Source organism: Labeo rohita, chromosome 1, assembly GCF_022985175.1.
Source record: "Labeo rohita strain BAU-BD-2019 chromosome 1, IGBB_LRoh.1.0, whole genome shotgun sequence".
Taxonomy (NCBI): Eukaryota; Metazoa; Chordata; class Actinopteri; order Cypriniformes; family Cyprinidae; genus Labeo; species Labeo rohita.
Genome location: NC_066869.1, coordinates 41,160,227 through 41,177,883, shown reverse-complemented (window position 1 = coordinate 41,177,883; position 17,657 = coordinate 41,160,227). Strand labels below are relative to the sequence as shown.

The 17,657-nt window shown below is 35.3% G+C and overlaps 1 protein-coding gene across 1 annotated transcript; it reads right to left on the bottom strand.

Annotated features, from left to right (window-relative positions):
* Positions 1-14,783: 14,783 nt before the first annotated feature.
* On the bottom strand, positions 14,784-17,505 carry zmp:0000001069 (galanin receptor type 2). The gene is made up of 2 exons (XM_051128544.1): positions 17,310-17,505; positions 14,784-16,725 (listed from the first exon to the last, which is right to left on the bottom strand). Exon 2 carries the CDS (start codon positions 16,442-16,444, stop codon positions 15,068-15,070), a length of 1,377 nt encoding a protein of 458 aa, XP_050984501.1. The 5' UTR covers positions 16,445-16,725; positions 17,310-17,505; the 3' UTR covers positions 14,784-15,067.
* Positions 17,506-17,657: the final 152 nt, after the last annotated feature.

Below are 17,657 nucleotides of genomic sequence, written 5' to 3'. Positions count from 1 at the left end.
AATATCTCTGTGGTAGGAAAAACATGGCTCTTATTGGAACCTAGGAACCCCCAAAGCTTTTGACATTTACATATTTGGATTGCTCAATTTTAATTAGATTCTCATTTAATGTTTTGCCGAGCACTTTCCTACAGAAAACATTAACAGGAATGTGAATATTGTGTGCTGTGATGACAGCTGTTTCAAATGATATTGTGTACCAAGCCAAAACAGCGAATGTCACTTTTAGATAAGGAGAATTAAAGAAAATATGTTTCAAATTAAACAAATATATTGTTGTCTGTGAGAGGAAGTATCCAATGAGAGTTCTTGTTAGTCCTTCCTAAAGAGATTTACCCTTGCTTAAACCATTTAAAGAAACAAGCCACCCAGTCCTGATTTCAGGCCCGCTAAATGTGCACTGACAGAATCGATACCCTGCTCTTTAACCTCTTCAACCTTATGACGTACAATTCTTGTGCGTTCCTGCTTATATGAGAGCAACAGCTAGAACAAGTGTGCGTAGATGTGCTTTGTGTGACTTACCTCGGGCCTCCATCACTTTCCTTTTTTTCTGTTAAGCATTTAATTATTTGAAAAACAGCAAGCAGAAATCCCATGGCTAGAGGCAGTGGTGTGTCACAAGTCATTTAAACCAGCTGTGGTTTATATGGGTCTGCACATCACGGGGGTAAAATCCCAGCAGCGTTTGTGGTGAAATGAATAGAAATGCCATGAATTCAAGCCGCGTTCGCCACGCTTTCAACGGTTCTAAACAAGTAGGGTTGCCATAGTAGGGTTGCCAAGAGCGCTTTTTTTCAATTGAATTAGGATACTTGATTTCCCCTCGCTCCCCCATGGGTTAAAGGTTTGACATATTGCAACTTATATTTGAATGGAAACCTTGTATAGAAATATTTTATGTCTTACCAATAATAAAACTTAGATATTAAGTGTTAGATATTAAGTTTTAATGAACAGAGCTTTTGAACTGTGTTTATTGGAAGAGTTTGATAGGCAGACCCTGGCAACCCTGAATGGCATCACTTCTTGCTCGCGAACAGTTTGCGTATCAGACATACATCGACAAGGCAGGTACTGTTGTTATTTATGTGTTTATAATATATTTGTATATCACAGTTATATCACGAAAAACTCTGGTTTCTTGTTTCTGTCTGCGCCAAAAAAATAAGTTAGGCTAGCTATTATTATAAATAGATATGTAAAGTCGATCCACAAGAAATTCACTAAATAATAAGCACACTACCTATCGTAAAATATAGGCTAGACCTGTGTAGATTACTTACAAATTGCAGTCAATTACTGATTACATGTTACATGATGAAACTGCAACTAGTGAGTTAATTTAGGTTTCTCATTTTAAGTATTGTATTCTGACTACTTTTTAGATCACTTTTTATCAAACTTGTTTTAAACTTACCACTAAACGTACTATGTTGGTGTTTTGTTTCTGTCCTTTTTTCAAAATTAACCAAAAATGCCCCTCTCTCAACAATTATCAATAATAATATTGTGGTCAACAAAATAAAATGCAAAAAAGCTAAAAGAAAAAATATGATGTTTCAACATCAAAATTATAAAATGTATTAAACGTTACATTAAACCAAAGTTTATCAAACGGGGCTTAATGTAAGAACTGGAGTGGGTTTGTGAGTTGACAAAAGCTAATAATTAAATCATAAAAATAGAAATATTTAATTTGTTTACCCGCTCGTCAGTGTGACCATTAAGCAACATCTAACGGTAAACATGCAGATGTGTTATTATATTATTAAAATAATAACTTCCTCAGAGATATTTTAGATAAATATTTAATATTTTCGGCTGATAAAAAGAGTCCCTGCATTATACAAACAAAAATTAATAAACATAAATACAATGACATTACATGCCCAAAGTCTTTCAAGTTCAAACATTTTTTGTCTAGTCTTCCAGAATCAACAGTTACTGAATGTCACTCTGGATATAGTGATATAGTTTCACAGCTGTGCACTACCAGTCAAAAGTTTTTGAACAGTAAGATCATGAACAGCAAATCAGCATATTAGAATGATTTCTGAAGGATCGTTATGTTCAAACAGAAAGGTATTTTAAATAGTAAAAAGATTTCACAATATAACTGCTTTTGCTATATTTTGGATCAAATAAACGCAGGCTTGACGAGCAGAAGAGAAAACATTAACTTTTGACTGGCAGTATACATCAGCAGTGTTTTGTAACCTGCATAATAATTTGTTTTATAAATGTCTAATTTGTTTAGGAGGTGCTTTTTTAATTCAGATGCATGGTTTGCAAATTTATGTACATGACATTTACATGACCATTCTGTATTATGAATATAGTCATAGCTAAATAGTAGTATAGGATGTAAGAATGGAAAATTTTGGAGAGAAAAAAAGAAGAATTAGAGAGAATCTGTAAATTATTATTTAATCCAGATTACATGTAATCAGTTAGTACCCAACTCTGGCTATACGCTTTATGCTGAATTTATGCCAAATGATCATGAAGGTTTTTCACATCAATTTTACATGATGATATTGAGAAATAAATCCACCAATGACCCAGAACCATAAATGAAGAAAAGCGAATAAAAGAGAATATAAACACTGACATTTGATTGTGTTTTATAAGATTTAAAGTCCTAGATGCCAGGGAATGCTTCGCTCGAGCAATCACGAAGAAGATAAGAGCAGCACACCGTCCAAAACCAAGCCTGAGGGCTCTGGATGGTCATTGGGTTGCCCTCACTGCTTCCTGTCCTTAAATGTTATCACTGGTGAGTCAGGTGACTGTGGTGACTGAATGTTTCTCAGGCTTATTTTGGGCAAGTGTGTTTGCATCTTGTACGAATGTGTGAGCAGTGATGTCTTGAGGCTGTGTGTGTTTGTTTTCAGGGGATTTTTTTAAGGCTGCAATTAGATGCTCACCCTCTTAACATGCTTACACACCAGTGTGGACGTAGCTAAAGGCGCCTTCCTAGACAAACAACCAGCGAAGCAGGAAAGTTAGACCTGGTGAGTACAGCATAGTAAATCTTGTGTTAACAGGCAGGAAGGAAAACAGATTGCTGAGAGGAAAGAAAATAAGGGAGAGCATGATGTTTATCAAGTTAATCGCAAAACACTCTAAAATAATTTTTTAATGAATCAAAGAATGAGTTATTTTAAAGGCATGCCAAGGAAACCACTCCCAGTTACTGTTCTTCATTTTGGAGATTTTCTCTATTCTGAGATGTTTAGTTGCGGCCTTTTACTGCTGTCAACTAAATGAGTGTTTACACTTTCTAAAGTCATTGTTGATGGTATTATGTTCCATCTTGGGTGAGACGCGTTGCTGTTTATAGCTAGTGTTAAAAAAGTCAAAAGTGTATAAAAGTTTGGGGTAGGTAAGATTTCTAAATGTTTCTGAAAGAAGTGTCCATGCTCACCAAAGCTGCATTTATTTGATCATACATACAGTAAAACAGTAATATTATAGAATATTATTACAATTTAAAATAACTGTTTTCTATTTTAAAAATATTGTAAAAAGTAATTTATTCATGTGATGGTAAAACTGAATTTTCAGCAGGCATTAATCCAGTCGTCACTGCCACGTGATCCTTAAGGAATCATTACGATATGCCAATTTGGTGCACAAGAAATATTTCTTATTATCAAAAGTTTTAAAACCTGCTTATTATTTTCCGAAAATATTACAATTCAGGTTTTAGGTTTCTGGTAAATAAGATTTTAAAGAGTTAATATTCAGCAAGTGTGTGTTTAATTATTGATCAAAGTGAAAGTAGAAATATTACAAAAGATTTGTTTAATGCCATTCACTAAACTTTCTGTTCATTTGCTGAAAAAGCAGCAAAACATTGATACTGGATCATAATTAGAACCATTTTTAATAACTAAGCACCAAAATTGGCATGTTAGAATGATTTCTGAAGGATCGTGTGACACTAAAGACTGAAGCAATGATGAAAATTCAGCTTTGCACCACAGGAATAAATGACATATTAAAATCTACATTGAAATAGAAAAGAAAAAATAAAATGGTAGTAGTATTGTAAAAATAAATTGTAAAAATGAGGACTAGATCCACACATCATCTGTCACAGCTAATCTACATATATTTTCTTATAATGAGTGCGTGACAGGTGAAAAACCATTCCCATACTGCCATGTTTTAATGTCTTGCAAAAGGAATGGCTTGTCACTTTTTCTTTTCTATTTCAATATAGATTTTAAAATGTAATTTATTCCTGTGATGCAAAGCTGAATTTTCAGCATCATTACTCTGGTCTTCAGTGTCACATGATCCTTCAGAAATCATTCTTACATGCCAGTTTTGTTGCTATTTTTACTCAGTTATTAATAATGGTTAATCAAAGGTTAATCAAAATTAGAAGTATTGGTATTAGTCATGAAATGCATTGGAGTATTTGCTGTGGTTTTTATTTAGCAAAAGTAGACACACATATCCATGATAATGTTGTAGAGGAAGCCCGGGGTCTCTAAAGAATCAATGAACGGATGGATGAGCAGGTGGGAAGGTGTCTCATTTGAAAGTGTGAGGAGGGGGAGCATCAGATCCATCACATGTGACAGTGTTTGAAGGTCAGTGTTGAAGGTCACACCTGTTTGGACTCATATTTCATTATTAGCGCCGTTTTATCATTTTAATGACTGATGAATACACCACCTACTCTTTAATGATTTTACTTTGTTTGAAAAGAAACTCTGAAATAAATATAAACAAGCCAGATTCATTCTTTAGATTCCGCTATTTAAATAAACTTTGACTTGACTTTTACAATAAAAAACGCAAATGGTAAATTACAGTGGGTTTCTTCTGAAACAATAATTAATCAAAATTAATTATTAAAGTATAAGACCCTTCTTCCTTGGCTGGGATCTTTTACAACTGCATTTGGGATTGTTTGAAGCCGCATTTAAACTGCATTTTGGAAGTTCAAAATCGGGGCACCATAGCAGTCCATTATATGGAGAAAAATGCTGAAATGTTTTCCTCAAAAAACATAATTTCTTTACGACTGAAGAAAGAAAGACATGAACATCTTGGATGACAAGGGGGTGAGTACATTATATGTGAATCTTTGTTTGGAAGTGGAATTCTTTTAATCAAAATTATGTGCAATAATCAAATGCTTTTGAAATACAAATGAACACCTAAACAAGTGAATATTTTCGATGAATTTATAATCTCCACTCCCTTACATGGCAACAAGAATACTGTGTGATAGTTTACCGAGAATAATATTGTGGCTTACTAGTGACGCATACCAACATTGTTCAACAATGAGCAAATCTTACACCCTTAAACTCGTGAGACTTCACTGCCAGAGCTGTGATCATGATGGCAGACACATCCAGATAAAGTTTACACCCTGAGGAGACAAAGCTGGCTGACGTGGCCTCATCTTAAAAGGGAAAAGCTGACAGAGATGGCGGGAATGCCTCCTGTGGCCGGTTCAGTGCTTCCTCTATATACTTTTTTTGATATGACTGTCTTCACAGAGTGATAAAGTGAGAGTACTGAATACAGGGCCTAGGTTTTCTCGCCCATCAACAGTCTGTGTTTCAGAATGATTATTAACTAATAAAAGCCAATAAGGATCAAAGTCACTTAAAATGATTATATTGCTTTTGTAAAATAGTCATATTTTTATGGTTGAGACATTGAGAGGTCTTGCAGACATTGTGGCTGAACTCAATGCATTTCACATGCTTTCAACAATTGTATACATCATCCAAATCAACAGAGCAGTAATTATCTCAAAATAGTTGAAAACATTTTTTTTCATCTAATCAAAACGCTGCTGGATGCCAATTTGATAACTTTCATCAGATTTTTAAAAAGTGTGAAATGCTGATATCACACAGCATCCCCTGAGGAATTTTAAAAACCTTAATTAACAGTTCAGTAACTTTGCTCTAACTTGCAAGGTTTTAATGGCCCCTCAGTGCTTTGCCTTTATGATAATATTGTCACATCTTTCAGTTACCTTATTTTTAATATTTTTAATTTATATTCACCAAAGATGCATTTACTCCATCTGTAATATTGTGAAATATTATTGAAATTAAAAAAAAATCTCTCTTTAAGAGGAAACACAGCAGGCAAAACACAGTATTTTCATGCACCTGTCAAGTTTGAGATTTTGGGCTTTTTGTTTTTTTATAAAGTGTTTTGTCAGACTAGTGGAAAAAAAAACATCCAAAAGACATTTTTAAGTGTTTCTTTTATAGCACTTTATCTATTTGTGCCAATAGATTTGAATAACAAAACATATTTATAAAGGCTGTTTTTACAAAATGATTTTTTTCTTGTACACTGAGCCATAAATCTCCACTTCAGTAGCACTTACACACACCAGACTTTTTATTTGTATCTATATCCTAAAGGTTTTTACAGAGGGATTTGTTCATATATAATTTGCTTGATTTTATACTATTTTATTCCCTGAAAAAAAAAGGTTAAAAAACACACTGTTTTCTGTCTGTTCTGTTTTTTCTGATTTATGGTGTGACAAAATGAGATACCCAAAATTCCCTCTGACTCCAGTATGTCAAAAAAATTAAACAAGAAATTTGAAACTGACTTCATCCAGTGTTTAAATTTTTGTACTAGAAATGTATGCAAATTAGCACATATTTCATTAAATATAAATGCCTCATTTGCATATTTATACCTAACATTTTAGAAAACTTGAAATACAAAAACATTTTTGAACTTATCCTTAATCAATCAACTGGGTAAGTAAGGTGATAACTATTAGTAATTCATATTATAATTTTGCAGTGTCTCGCCTTAAATGATATTTTAAAATGTAATAGAAAATTGAAAAATAACTGCATTTATTTCAAATTGATTTTTCGTAACATTATTATTAAAGGGATAGTTCACCCAAAAATGAAAATTATCCCATGATTCAGTTAGCGTCAGTCTATTCTAGATGTATTTGACTGTCTTCTTTCAGAAGAATATGTTTGGAGTTATATTAAAAATGTACTGACTTTTCCTAGCTTTATAATAGCAGTGAATGGCTGTTGAGTTTTTGAAGTCCAATAAAGTGCATTCATCCATCATAAAAAGTATTCCACATGGCTCCGGGGGCTTATAATGGTCAATCGATATGTTTGTGTAAGAAAAATATTGCTAGTCTTGTGAGACTAGCATATTCTGACCGGATCTTACGTTACATTAATATGGATATTTTTCTTAAACAAATGCACTGAATCACTTCAGAAGTCTTTTATTAACCCCCTTTTTATGATGGATGGATGCACTTCATTGGACTTCCAAATCTCAATGCCCATTCACTGCCATTAAGCAGCTTTGAAGTTTTTTAATATAACTCTGATTGCATTCGTCTGAAAGATGAACATCATATACACCTAAATGGCTTGAGGGTGAGTAAATCATGGGGAAATTTTCATTTTTGGGTGAACTATCCCTTTAACAAATATCTTCACTGTCACTTTTGATCATTTTAATGCACCTCTGCTAAATAAAATATATTTGAATTTTTACAGCACGTCATAAGTATGAATATAAAGTGCTAAAAGAGAAAAATGTCAAAGGCGAGGGAGTCTGTGATTATCTCAATTGCAGCTTTAATTTTATAAGACAGAACAGTTTAATCAGTCAAAAGGGGAGAATGTGCTCTGAGAGCTCCTTGAAGCGAAATATTGAGTTGGCATTGTCACAGATCAATCCTTAGAGAACAATGCAGCCTCTTCAGCCCTCACATCACCATCATCATCAATCAGCATCATCTGATAAACTGATTTGCTGGATTTTCAAATGTAGTCAGACATGTCATCATTTTCAGATGCAGTGCTGATGTATAGTGAGTTTGGCAGCCTGACAATTATTAGTGACAGACTTCACAGCTCTGTGGTGTTTAAGGTGAGGGAATATGGACTCAATCACACTTTCTCTCCCTCACTTTTCATGGTCTAGACAGACTGAAAGAATACACAAAGTCTAAAGAGTCTCGAGACAATCTGTTAATGTAATGCGTGACGTCTGTATATTATTTGAATGCATTGCAGTACCCAATCAAACTTTCTGCTCTCTTTGGGCATACTGCTGGTTTTAAATTGGCTGATTTGCACATCTTTGCTGTGTATCTGACACCAGCCCGTGTTTGAAAGTGCAGAAGCAATTTGCAAGTCTCTGTCTTGCTCAAGCCTCATGGCACCTGAACCTTTAAATATTTACATGGCATTGTAGCTTTCTTTTTGAAAATGTTGTAGTTGATGTTGTAGTGTATCCTGTAACAACTCCAAATAGGTGTCAGTATATCAGTATATAAGGTCATGTAAGGTCAGTATAAGGTCAAGCATGTTTCCTTTTACCCATACAGGAAAAATGTATATATACATTTTTATAAATTTATATAAATGTATATCTATATATATGCCAAAATATATTTAAAACATATGTTAAATATAAGTTAAGTTCAATAAAATATATTTTTGAAATTAAAAATATATTTAGTTTCAACATACACATACTAAAATATATTTCAAAATGTATTACAGGGACAAGACAACACATTTCCAATCTTATAGCATAGCCTACATTTAGGCTTTATTTATAATTTTTATTCAAATGTGTTTTATATTCCCACATATTATAGATAACAAATAAAGTATTTCTGTAAATGTGGCATATGTATTTTCCTGGACTGATATATAGAGAGGGGCAAATATATGTTGGGTTTAAAAACGAATTTAGATTTTTTAAATATATTTTCAAAAAATATAGTTTTTGAAATATAACATTTATTTGTACATTTTTCCCATATGGGTATTGCATGTAAACTTAAATTTAAATGTAACAACTAAATATTCAACATAGTCCAAACAAGCTATACTTATACCTGTATGAGTTAACATAATTTATGTTATTTAATACTTAGTTCAGTTATGTTTATTATGATTTGTTATGTCTGAAACAAAACAGTTTAGAATAATTCAAATTCCACTTCTAATTACTTTATAAAAAAAAAAAGCTCTAAACACAGCTATATTTAATTAATATTTGATCTAATCAATATCTGATCATATCTAACAGTATTTATATTTAAGATTTTACCCCTAAAATGTGCCAGGGTAGTCATGTTTTGTTCTAGCTTATAGTTTAAAATGTAGCTTATACTGTACCTTGAATTATGAGTAGCTTATGTAACTACAATTTTAAAGTTGCTTTTTCAACACCACTGCTCAAACCTCAGAGTTACACAACACTGACAATTTGATGCTGAGACTGGAAGGCAGAATTAGGCCCACCACAGGTACACTACACATACACACCAACACGTACACACATATATACACACACATTGTTATATTACATCATGTGTATTGTCAGATACTAGACTTACAGTATGTGAATGCGCAGACAGTACACTACATATACATTCAAAAATGTGCTTGTTGTATAATAAAAAATAACACATACTGCCAAATAATATATTTAGACAAGAACAAAATCTGGTCCAGCCTGCATAATGTTCACACCAGAATCCCAACACCTAAACACTGAAAACCCAAGCCAGGACCCATCACCCAGCATCAGTGCCTGAGCTCACTGATGCTCTTGTCTATACAAATGGGAGCAGATTTCTACATCCACGTTCCAACATCTAGTGTCAGACCTTCCTAGAAGAATGGAAGCGGTTTAAGCAGCAAAGAAAGGTTCAGTCATAATAACACCAGTGATTTTTAAATTAAATGTTTAACAAATGTTTACAGATGAGTGTACACATACTTTTGGTCATGTGTGTATTTATAACTACTGTAAATTCACAAACAGCTAAATACTAAAAATTACCCACATTCATATCTCTTGGGCAAAATGTCACTATCAATCTGTACAGTGACTGTGTCAATGAAATTGAAAATGTATGAAAGCGCCAGCTTAGAACTGCCAGCTCACAGAATTCAAGTCAAGTCAAGTCAAGTCAAGTCGAGCTTTATTGTCATTCTGCTACATGTGTGGACATATAGTGGAACGAGATGTCATGTCTCACAGGACCACGGTGCTACATACTAGTTAAGCATAATATGAACATACAACGGTACACGAATAAAAAAAAGCAATTATAGACCTATACAATGGTTAACCATCTGACTATACATATACTATAAATACTATAACTATAATAAATAGCTGACTACACATACAAAACTGAGACAACAAAAACTTTACATAAGTACTGTACATGATGTATTACAAAAGAGACACATGTACATGAAATTGTGCAAAAGAGATATTTTGTGCATTAAATTGTGCAGAGATTTTGAGGGAAGCAGTGCATAGTGCAAAATGATTCATAGTGCAATGCACAAATAAACACATCTAATCCTATTGAGTCTTTGTAGCAGCGAGTGTTTATAGAAAGTGTCAAATGTACATAAGTGTGTTACTACAGGTGGTTTGTATAGCCCACTCACCTGTGTGTAGCACACTCAGAATTGCACTTAGGAAAATTGTCAGCAGTTTTAATGAGTTGGGAGGAGGCTGAGGTTTTCATGGTTTCAGAGGGGGACAGGGAGATTGCAGTTAAGGACTCTGCACAGCCTGGGGGAAAAAACTGTTGAGAAATCTGACGGAGCGAGCTTCACAGCAGTCATGATTTTCAACATGCAATACATACGTGCAGGTTTTATCAGGAAATTTGACGATGCATGCCTGTGCATTCCTCTACTCATAAACATGCCACATCGCATGCATGTACTAGGTCAACAGCACCGCGTCCATGCACCGTGGTACTTTCAATTGTGGTGATGCTGTCCCAGAAGTGAAGGAATCATTGAATAAAGTCGTTTTTGTTTTCTTGACGCACAAAAAGCATTCTTGTAGCTGCATAAAATTACGGTTGAACCACTGATGTCACATGGATTATTTTAACAACATCCTACTTTTCTGTGCCTTGACCATGGTAGGACCCTTGCTGTTTATGCAGAGTCAGAAAGCTCTCAGATTTCATCAAAAATATCTTAATTTGTGTTCTGAAGATGAACAAAAAAAAATTGTAACAACATGAGGGTGAGTAATGACAAAATGTTCATTTTTGGATGAACTATCCCTTTAAATGTTTGCAAAAACGAATACGGAAAAAATATTTAAATACGGAAAAATAATTTTGAGAGTCGATATTGAATCGACCACATTTTTAAAAAATGATTGATCGAAAAATCTTTTTTTTTTTTTTTTTGCCCAACCCTAACAGACTCTTACAGCCTGGGGGAAAGAGCCGTTGAGAAATCTGACAGAGCGAGCTTAACAGCAGTCATTATTTTCAACATGCAATAAATACGTGCAGGTTTTATCAGGAAATTTGTCGATGCATGCCTGTGCATTCCTCTACTCGTAAACATGCCACAGCGCATGCGTGTACTAGGTCAACAGCACCACGTCCATGCACAATTAAAACGTAGTTAAATATGCACAAATAACGGCCCAACCCTAACGGTGAGTATATACCCTCACAAATACTAAAGTTTACAGAATCACTTCATGGATTTGTCTGAATGTTGCTATATTTACAGACCCCCTACATTTAGGTTCCTTGGGTGTATTTTGTGCTTTCAGTACATAATATTATGTGACATCCTTAGTAATAAGTTCAAAGATTTCAGGTATACTAAAAATATTATAACATGTCGAGATACTGTCAACTGTACACCATGCTGGCAGTAGAGATGTAGTTATTTATAGGTTTATGTATTTACATAACATAAGCATGACAAAAACAGATCACTGCTGCACTTTCAAGGTCGAATGTAGGCTTGATATCAGGACCTAAAGAAGGTTTTTTTCAGATTTGGTGGGTAGCTTGAACAGCTGAGAGGAGGATGAAGTGCAAAAGACAGGAATAGAAGGTAGATCTTGAGATGTGTTTTTGAAAGTCTTTTAAATGCATTGATCATGATGCAAGACGTTCTTGTCCTAAATACAGTACAGCAACACTCCAATTAGCTAACAGCACGACAGATTTATCTCTATGTGATCATGTTATCAGCTATCTGCATTCAAGCTGTCAGAATCAATCAAATTACCTGATTGTTCCCAGATTGCACTACAAGTCACTTGAGAGCTTCTGGCTGCTTGAAAGAAAGCGATGAGGAAAGAGAGCGAGTGAGAGAAGCCCAGGAGGGACAGAATATGATTTAGTAGTTTATTATAAGTTCTTTTGACAAATTCAAGGTCATGTGCTCTGTGACACATAATGCTTTTATGCTATTGATTGTTGAATATGCATTCAACAATATATACTTTCCAATGCCAAGATAGTGGAGCCTATACACAAGACACCTCACACACTTTTCTCGTCACAGAAAACATTCATATTTATATTCATATTCATGGAAAGAAATACATGCCTGTATAAATGTGAGTAAAAACAAAAAATAAACATCAGCAAAATTTAAAATGTTAAAAATAAAACATGATATTTACATCTCCATCTTTTTATTATTATTATTTCACTAATAGGTCTGCCTCCATTATACATGTCAAATTTCTTTTTAGTTACTGTAGCTTCTTATGCAACTGCTACTATAACATTTCCAATTCAATTAAATATTGAACGTTTTCACCAGAGGGCATTCCTCCTTACAGAATATTAAAGTGCAAATCCAGTTTTTTTTAGGACATTGTGACAGACATCACAGTGTAGTGCAAGTCAAGTCTCTCAGATTCGTTTTAAAATTAAATCAAAATTATTATCTAAACCAAAAAATGACCTTGAAGGTGTAATTTTCAACTGATTTTAATTTATACACAACCAGTAAATTTTTACATTTTTGAAGTCTATTTTGCTCACCAAGGCTGCATTTATTTGATCTAAAATACAATAAAAACTGTAACATTGTGAAATGTTACTGCAATTTAAAACAACTGATTTCAGCTTAAATATATTTTAAAATGTAATTTATTTCTGTGACTGCAAAGCTTAATTTTCAGCATCAATACTCCAGTCTTCAGTGTCCCATGATTCTTCAGAAATCATTCTAATATGCTAATTTGGTGCTCAAGAAACAGTTATGCTGCTTAATATTTTTGTGGATACACTGATATTTTTTCAGGATTCTTTTTGTATGTAAGAATCCTTGTCACATTTGGATCAATTTAATACATCTTTCCTGAATAAAATCATCCACATTCTTTAAAAAAAAATCTTACTGACCTCAAACTTTTGAAGCAGAGTTTCTGCTCTGACTTCAGTAGGATAACACTTAGAAGAGGGTGATGACTTGAGATGCAGATGGTTTCCCCATTTAGAAGAGGAGGTGAGAAGCCGCTAGTGTGTTCGCAGAAAGACATTTCCATGTGTTTCTTCACCAAAGGCTGTAGGTGTGAGTGCGTATATCATATGTGTCTGGGTTTCACTCAGATGATCATTTTAATTAAACCACTCTGCCAGACATGGGTGCAGCATTTAATGACGTTAAACTTATCTTAAGACACCTAGCAACACAACCGTACACATTTTGCATTAAACCACTTTATTCTTTTACAATATAGATTCCTATGATGGACCCTAATAAATTTAAACAGCAAGATATTTACTATATATTATTAGCACATTTACAGCAGATCTATACATTACAGGTACATATACATACGCCTGGAATACAATATGTTTAATCACTTTGCCGTTAAACAATTTCAACAAATGTATGGAGTTAAACGATTAGTTTATTTCCAGAATCAAAATTTCCTTATAATTTACTCACCCCAATTCATCTAAGATGTTCATGTCTGTCTTTCTTCAGTAAAAAAGAAATTAAGGGGAAATTAATTAATTCAGGATTTTTCTTCATATATTGGACTTCAATAAGAGACAACAGGTTGAACGTCTAAATTGCAGTTTAAATACAGCTTCAAAGGGCTCTACACAATCCCAGACAAGGAATAAGGGAATATAAAATGACATATATATACTTTTTAACCACAAATGCTCGTCTGTGACTTCACGCATTGCGTAATCACATTGGAAAAGTCACGCACATTTTGTCTGTGTACTTAAGGAAAAAAGGTAAGGCAAAAAACTCCATCTCATTTTCTCCTCCAACTTCAAAATCATTCAACATTGTTTTACCTTTTTCGTTTAGGGCGTTTGACTTTCTTTGCATGTTTGCTTTGTAAACACTGGGGTACCAACCCAGTTAGTGCAAGATGAGCATTTGTGATTGAAAAGTATATAAATTTGAATATTTTTCTAAGAAAATGACCAATCATTTCGCTAGATAAAACTCTTATTCCTTGGCTGGGATCGTGTAGAGTCCTTTTGAAGCTGCATTGAAACTGCAATTTGGACCTTCAACTAGTTGGCCACTGTTGTGGTCCACTATATGGAGAAAAATCCTGGAATGTTTTCCTCTAAAATTCTTAATTTCTTTTGACTGAAGAAAGAAATACATGAACATCTTGGATGACATGGGGGTAAGTAAATTATCAGGAAATATGTAGTCTGGAAGTAAACTAATCCTTCAAAAAGATATTCAATCCTCACATGACTGGCACCTTCTCACTTGAGAATACTGGAAATACTAGTTAATAAAAAATCAGACAAGTAATCCAAAAAAAAATATATATATTGTTTTCCATTTTTTCCTCAATCCTTTAAAGTTATTTTTAAAAACATGAAGAGATAGTTAATCCAAAAATGAAAATTCAGTCATCTTTTACTCACCCTTATGATGTTCCAAACTTGTATGATTTTTCTTTGTGGAACACAACATATTTTGAAAATGTGTTTTTTTTTTTTTTTTGGCTATTTAATGAAAGTCAGTGGTCAGTGCTGAAAGTCAAATGTTGTTTGAACCCCACTGACTTTCAATGTATAGACAAAAACAGTTAAAATCATTATATTTTGTGTTTCACACATTAAAGTAAGTCATGCAGGTTTGGAATGACATGAGCATAAGTAAATGATTTTTCTGCAAAATAACACTTAAATCCAGTTTTCTAGAAGCACAAAACACAAAGCACGACACATCTGAAAGCAAATGTCCACAGCGGTGCATCAGATCTGCTATGTATCCAGTGTAATCACCTCAGTCATTCCTAAATGGTAAGGCAAGCTCACTGACTCACATGTGCGAGATTGAGTCCACCATATCGACAGATTCAGGCTCCCAGTGTCCTCTCCGCAGGAGTTGTTTGAGTTGTCGGTGGCGCTTTGAGATTTGTCTTGATTCTGCAGGTTGAATATTTTCGGAAGTGAGGCCAGAGCCAGCGCTGAGGCCGGGGATGGCCCGCAGAGGCGTAAACGCAAAGCCTTGGCTGAGCGGTGGAGGTCACCAATGAAGCAGTAGCAAAAAGGATTGAGAGAAGAATTGGTGAGGCCCAACCACTGTGCAAAGGGTCTGGTCTGAAGAAGCCAGTCCGGTGGATGGCGCAACTCACGGTCCAGCCAAATATCAGTCACATACATTGGCAACCATGACAGAGCGAAGAGCAGAACCAAAGCTGCGACCATACGTGCGATCTGTCGGCGCCCCTGTAGCCTTGTTTCATGAAGCGCCTGGGAACGCGGGTCCAACTCTGTGAACCGTCCCTCAGAGCGAGTGCTACGCAGCCGACGACATGTTAGAAAGGCTAGAGTGAGATTAAACCCCACAGGTAGGCAGTAGAGGGCACTGAAGAGCAGGACGTTGTATGCTTGTCGCAAGCGTGGTTGAGGCCATACCTCTCCACAGACAGGCAGGACGATGGCCAATCCTTCGATTAAAGCTACTTCATCTCGCCTGGTAACAATGGCGACCGGCATGCAGATCACAGAGGAGATAACCCACACGATTGTGACAGAGGCAAGGATACGTCGACGAGTGAAGTATGCACGGGATTGTAGCGGTGAGTGAACTGCGTAGTACCGGCTAATGCTGATGACTGTGATGCTTAGGACGCTGGCGGAAACAGACACAGCTTGCGTGAAGGGCACCGCCCGGCACAGGAAGTCCCCGTACACCCACGGCGTATAGATGCGGTGACCCAAAGTGACAGGCATGCACACGCAAACCACTGCCAGATCGCACACTGCTAAGTTTATCAACAGACAACGGGTGGCGCTAGCACCTGACAGTCGCATGCTTCCATGCTGGCCCAGTAGGACTTTGAGGGACATGACATTGCCAAAAAACCCCACAAGGAAGGAAATAGAGTACAGGACTGTCAATATAATGGTGCCAGGCTCTTGGATGGTGAGGAACAGCTGCCATTCTAAAGCCGCATTATCCTGGAAGAAGAAGGTGCTGTTGAAGAAGCTGGCTGGAGCCGACCTGTTTTTGTTTTGAGGTTCACGCTGAAGGTCCAATGCCCTGGGAAGGTCATAGAGCAGGGTTGGTGGCTGATCTGGGGTTAGGTTCATAGTGATTTTCCTGTGATGTTGAGTAGGTGAACTATCACTCATAACTAAACTACATAACTAAAACTACATAGTTTCAGTGTACTTTTCAGGTACCAGAGTTTCCATTTATGCACAATATTGCTGGAAGACCATGAAGGAAAACAGAAGATCTCAAATCCATTGTTCTTTCCTTCGAGAGCCGATCTATTCTTCCACACAGTAACAGATACAGAATTCACTTTTATCTTCCCAGACAATAAGGATGACATCAAAAGCAAAGACCCTCTTCTTCATTCTTTTGTTTTCTTCTTTCACACAGCATGGTAATCTGCATCACATACGACCTGAAAAAATACACACACATAGACTACACATCTATTCACATACCCCTGAAAAGAAGAGAAAAGCCACAAATGCTCACAAGTAAAAGCTTTCAAAATCCTTTCATTTATTTATACTTTCAGTGTTTATAAGGGCAGCTGAGATTCTCATATTAAACTGTGCTCATTTACTGTTGTTAGCACTTAAATTAAGACAGAAAGGTTTTACGTGATGAATTAAATCAATAAAAAAATCAATAAACAATAGCTTAATGTTCACCAGCTCACCTGTCAAACTGATATGTAGTCATGTTCATGTATAGTCATGAATGGTACTGACACTACATTTTTATTTTATTCACTTTTTTATATACGAATATAATATTGTATAATAAAATGTATGCTAGGTAAACCCTAGTTTAAAATTTCAGATTTATTTGTATGATTCATAAGCAGCTTATTAAAACACTAAACCCTTGATTAAAATACTAATGCTGTCAATAATAATTTGAAATAAAACATGTATTTTAAAACTACGACACGTATTCAGTAGTCGACACAGAACACAGCTAATTTTACCCACAGTTGAATTTGAAATGGGTACTTACTTAGATCTTCCACTGGGTCAAAAGTTAAAATATATCCTCCAGGTAAAGATCAACGTGTATTTTCCATTAGACTTCCATTAAATCCACCGCTGTGATCCGTCAGTTACCTGTTCACGACCTCTGGTAAAGGAGATGAGTTATCGGTTGAGGTTCAAGCTTCGGCTTTAACCGTGTTCAATCGCTGCGCACATGCGCCTCCTTGCGGTAGCATGAAGTCACTGACACAGCCGCCGGTCACCAGCTGTGCATTCCTCCTGTAACCTGCCGTCCTGTGGCAAGGAACACGTACAGACACTTGAGTTAGCAGCAGAATAAATTAAATATTTAAAATGTGATTAAATGTAAGTA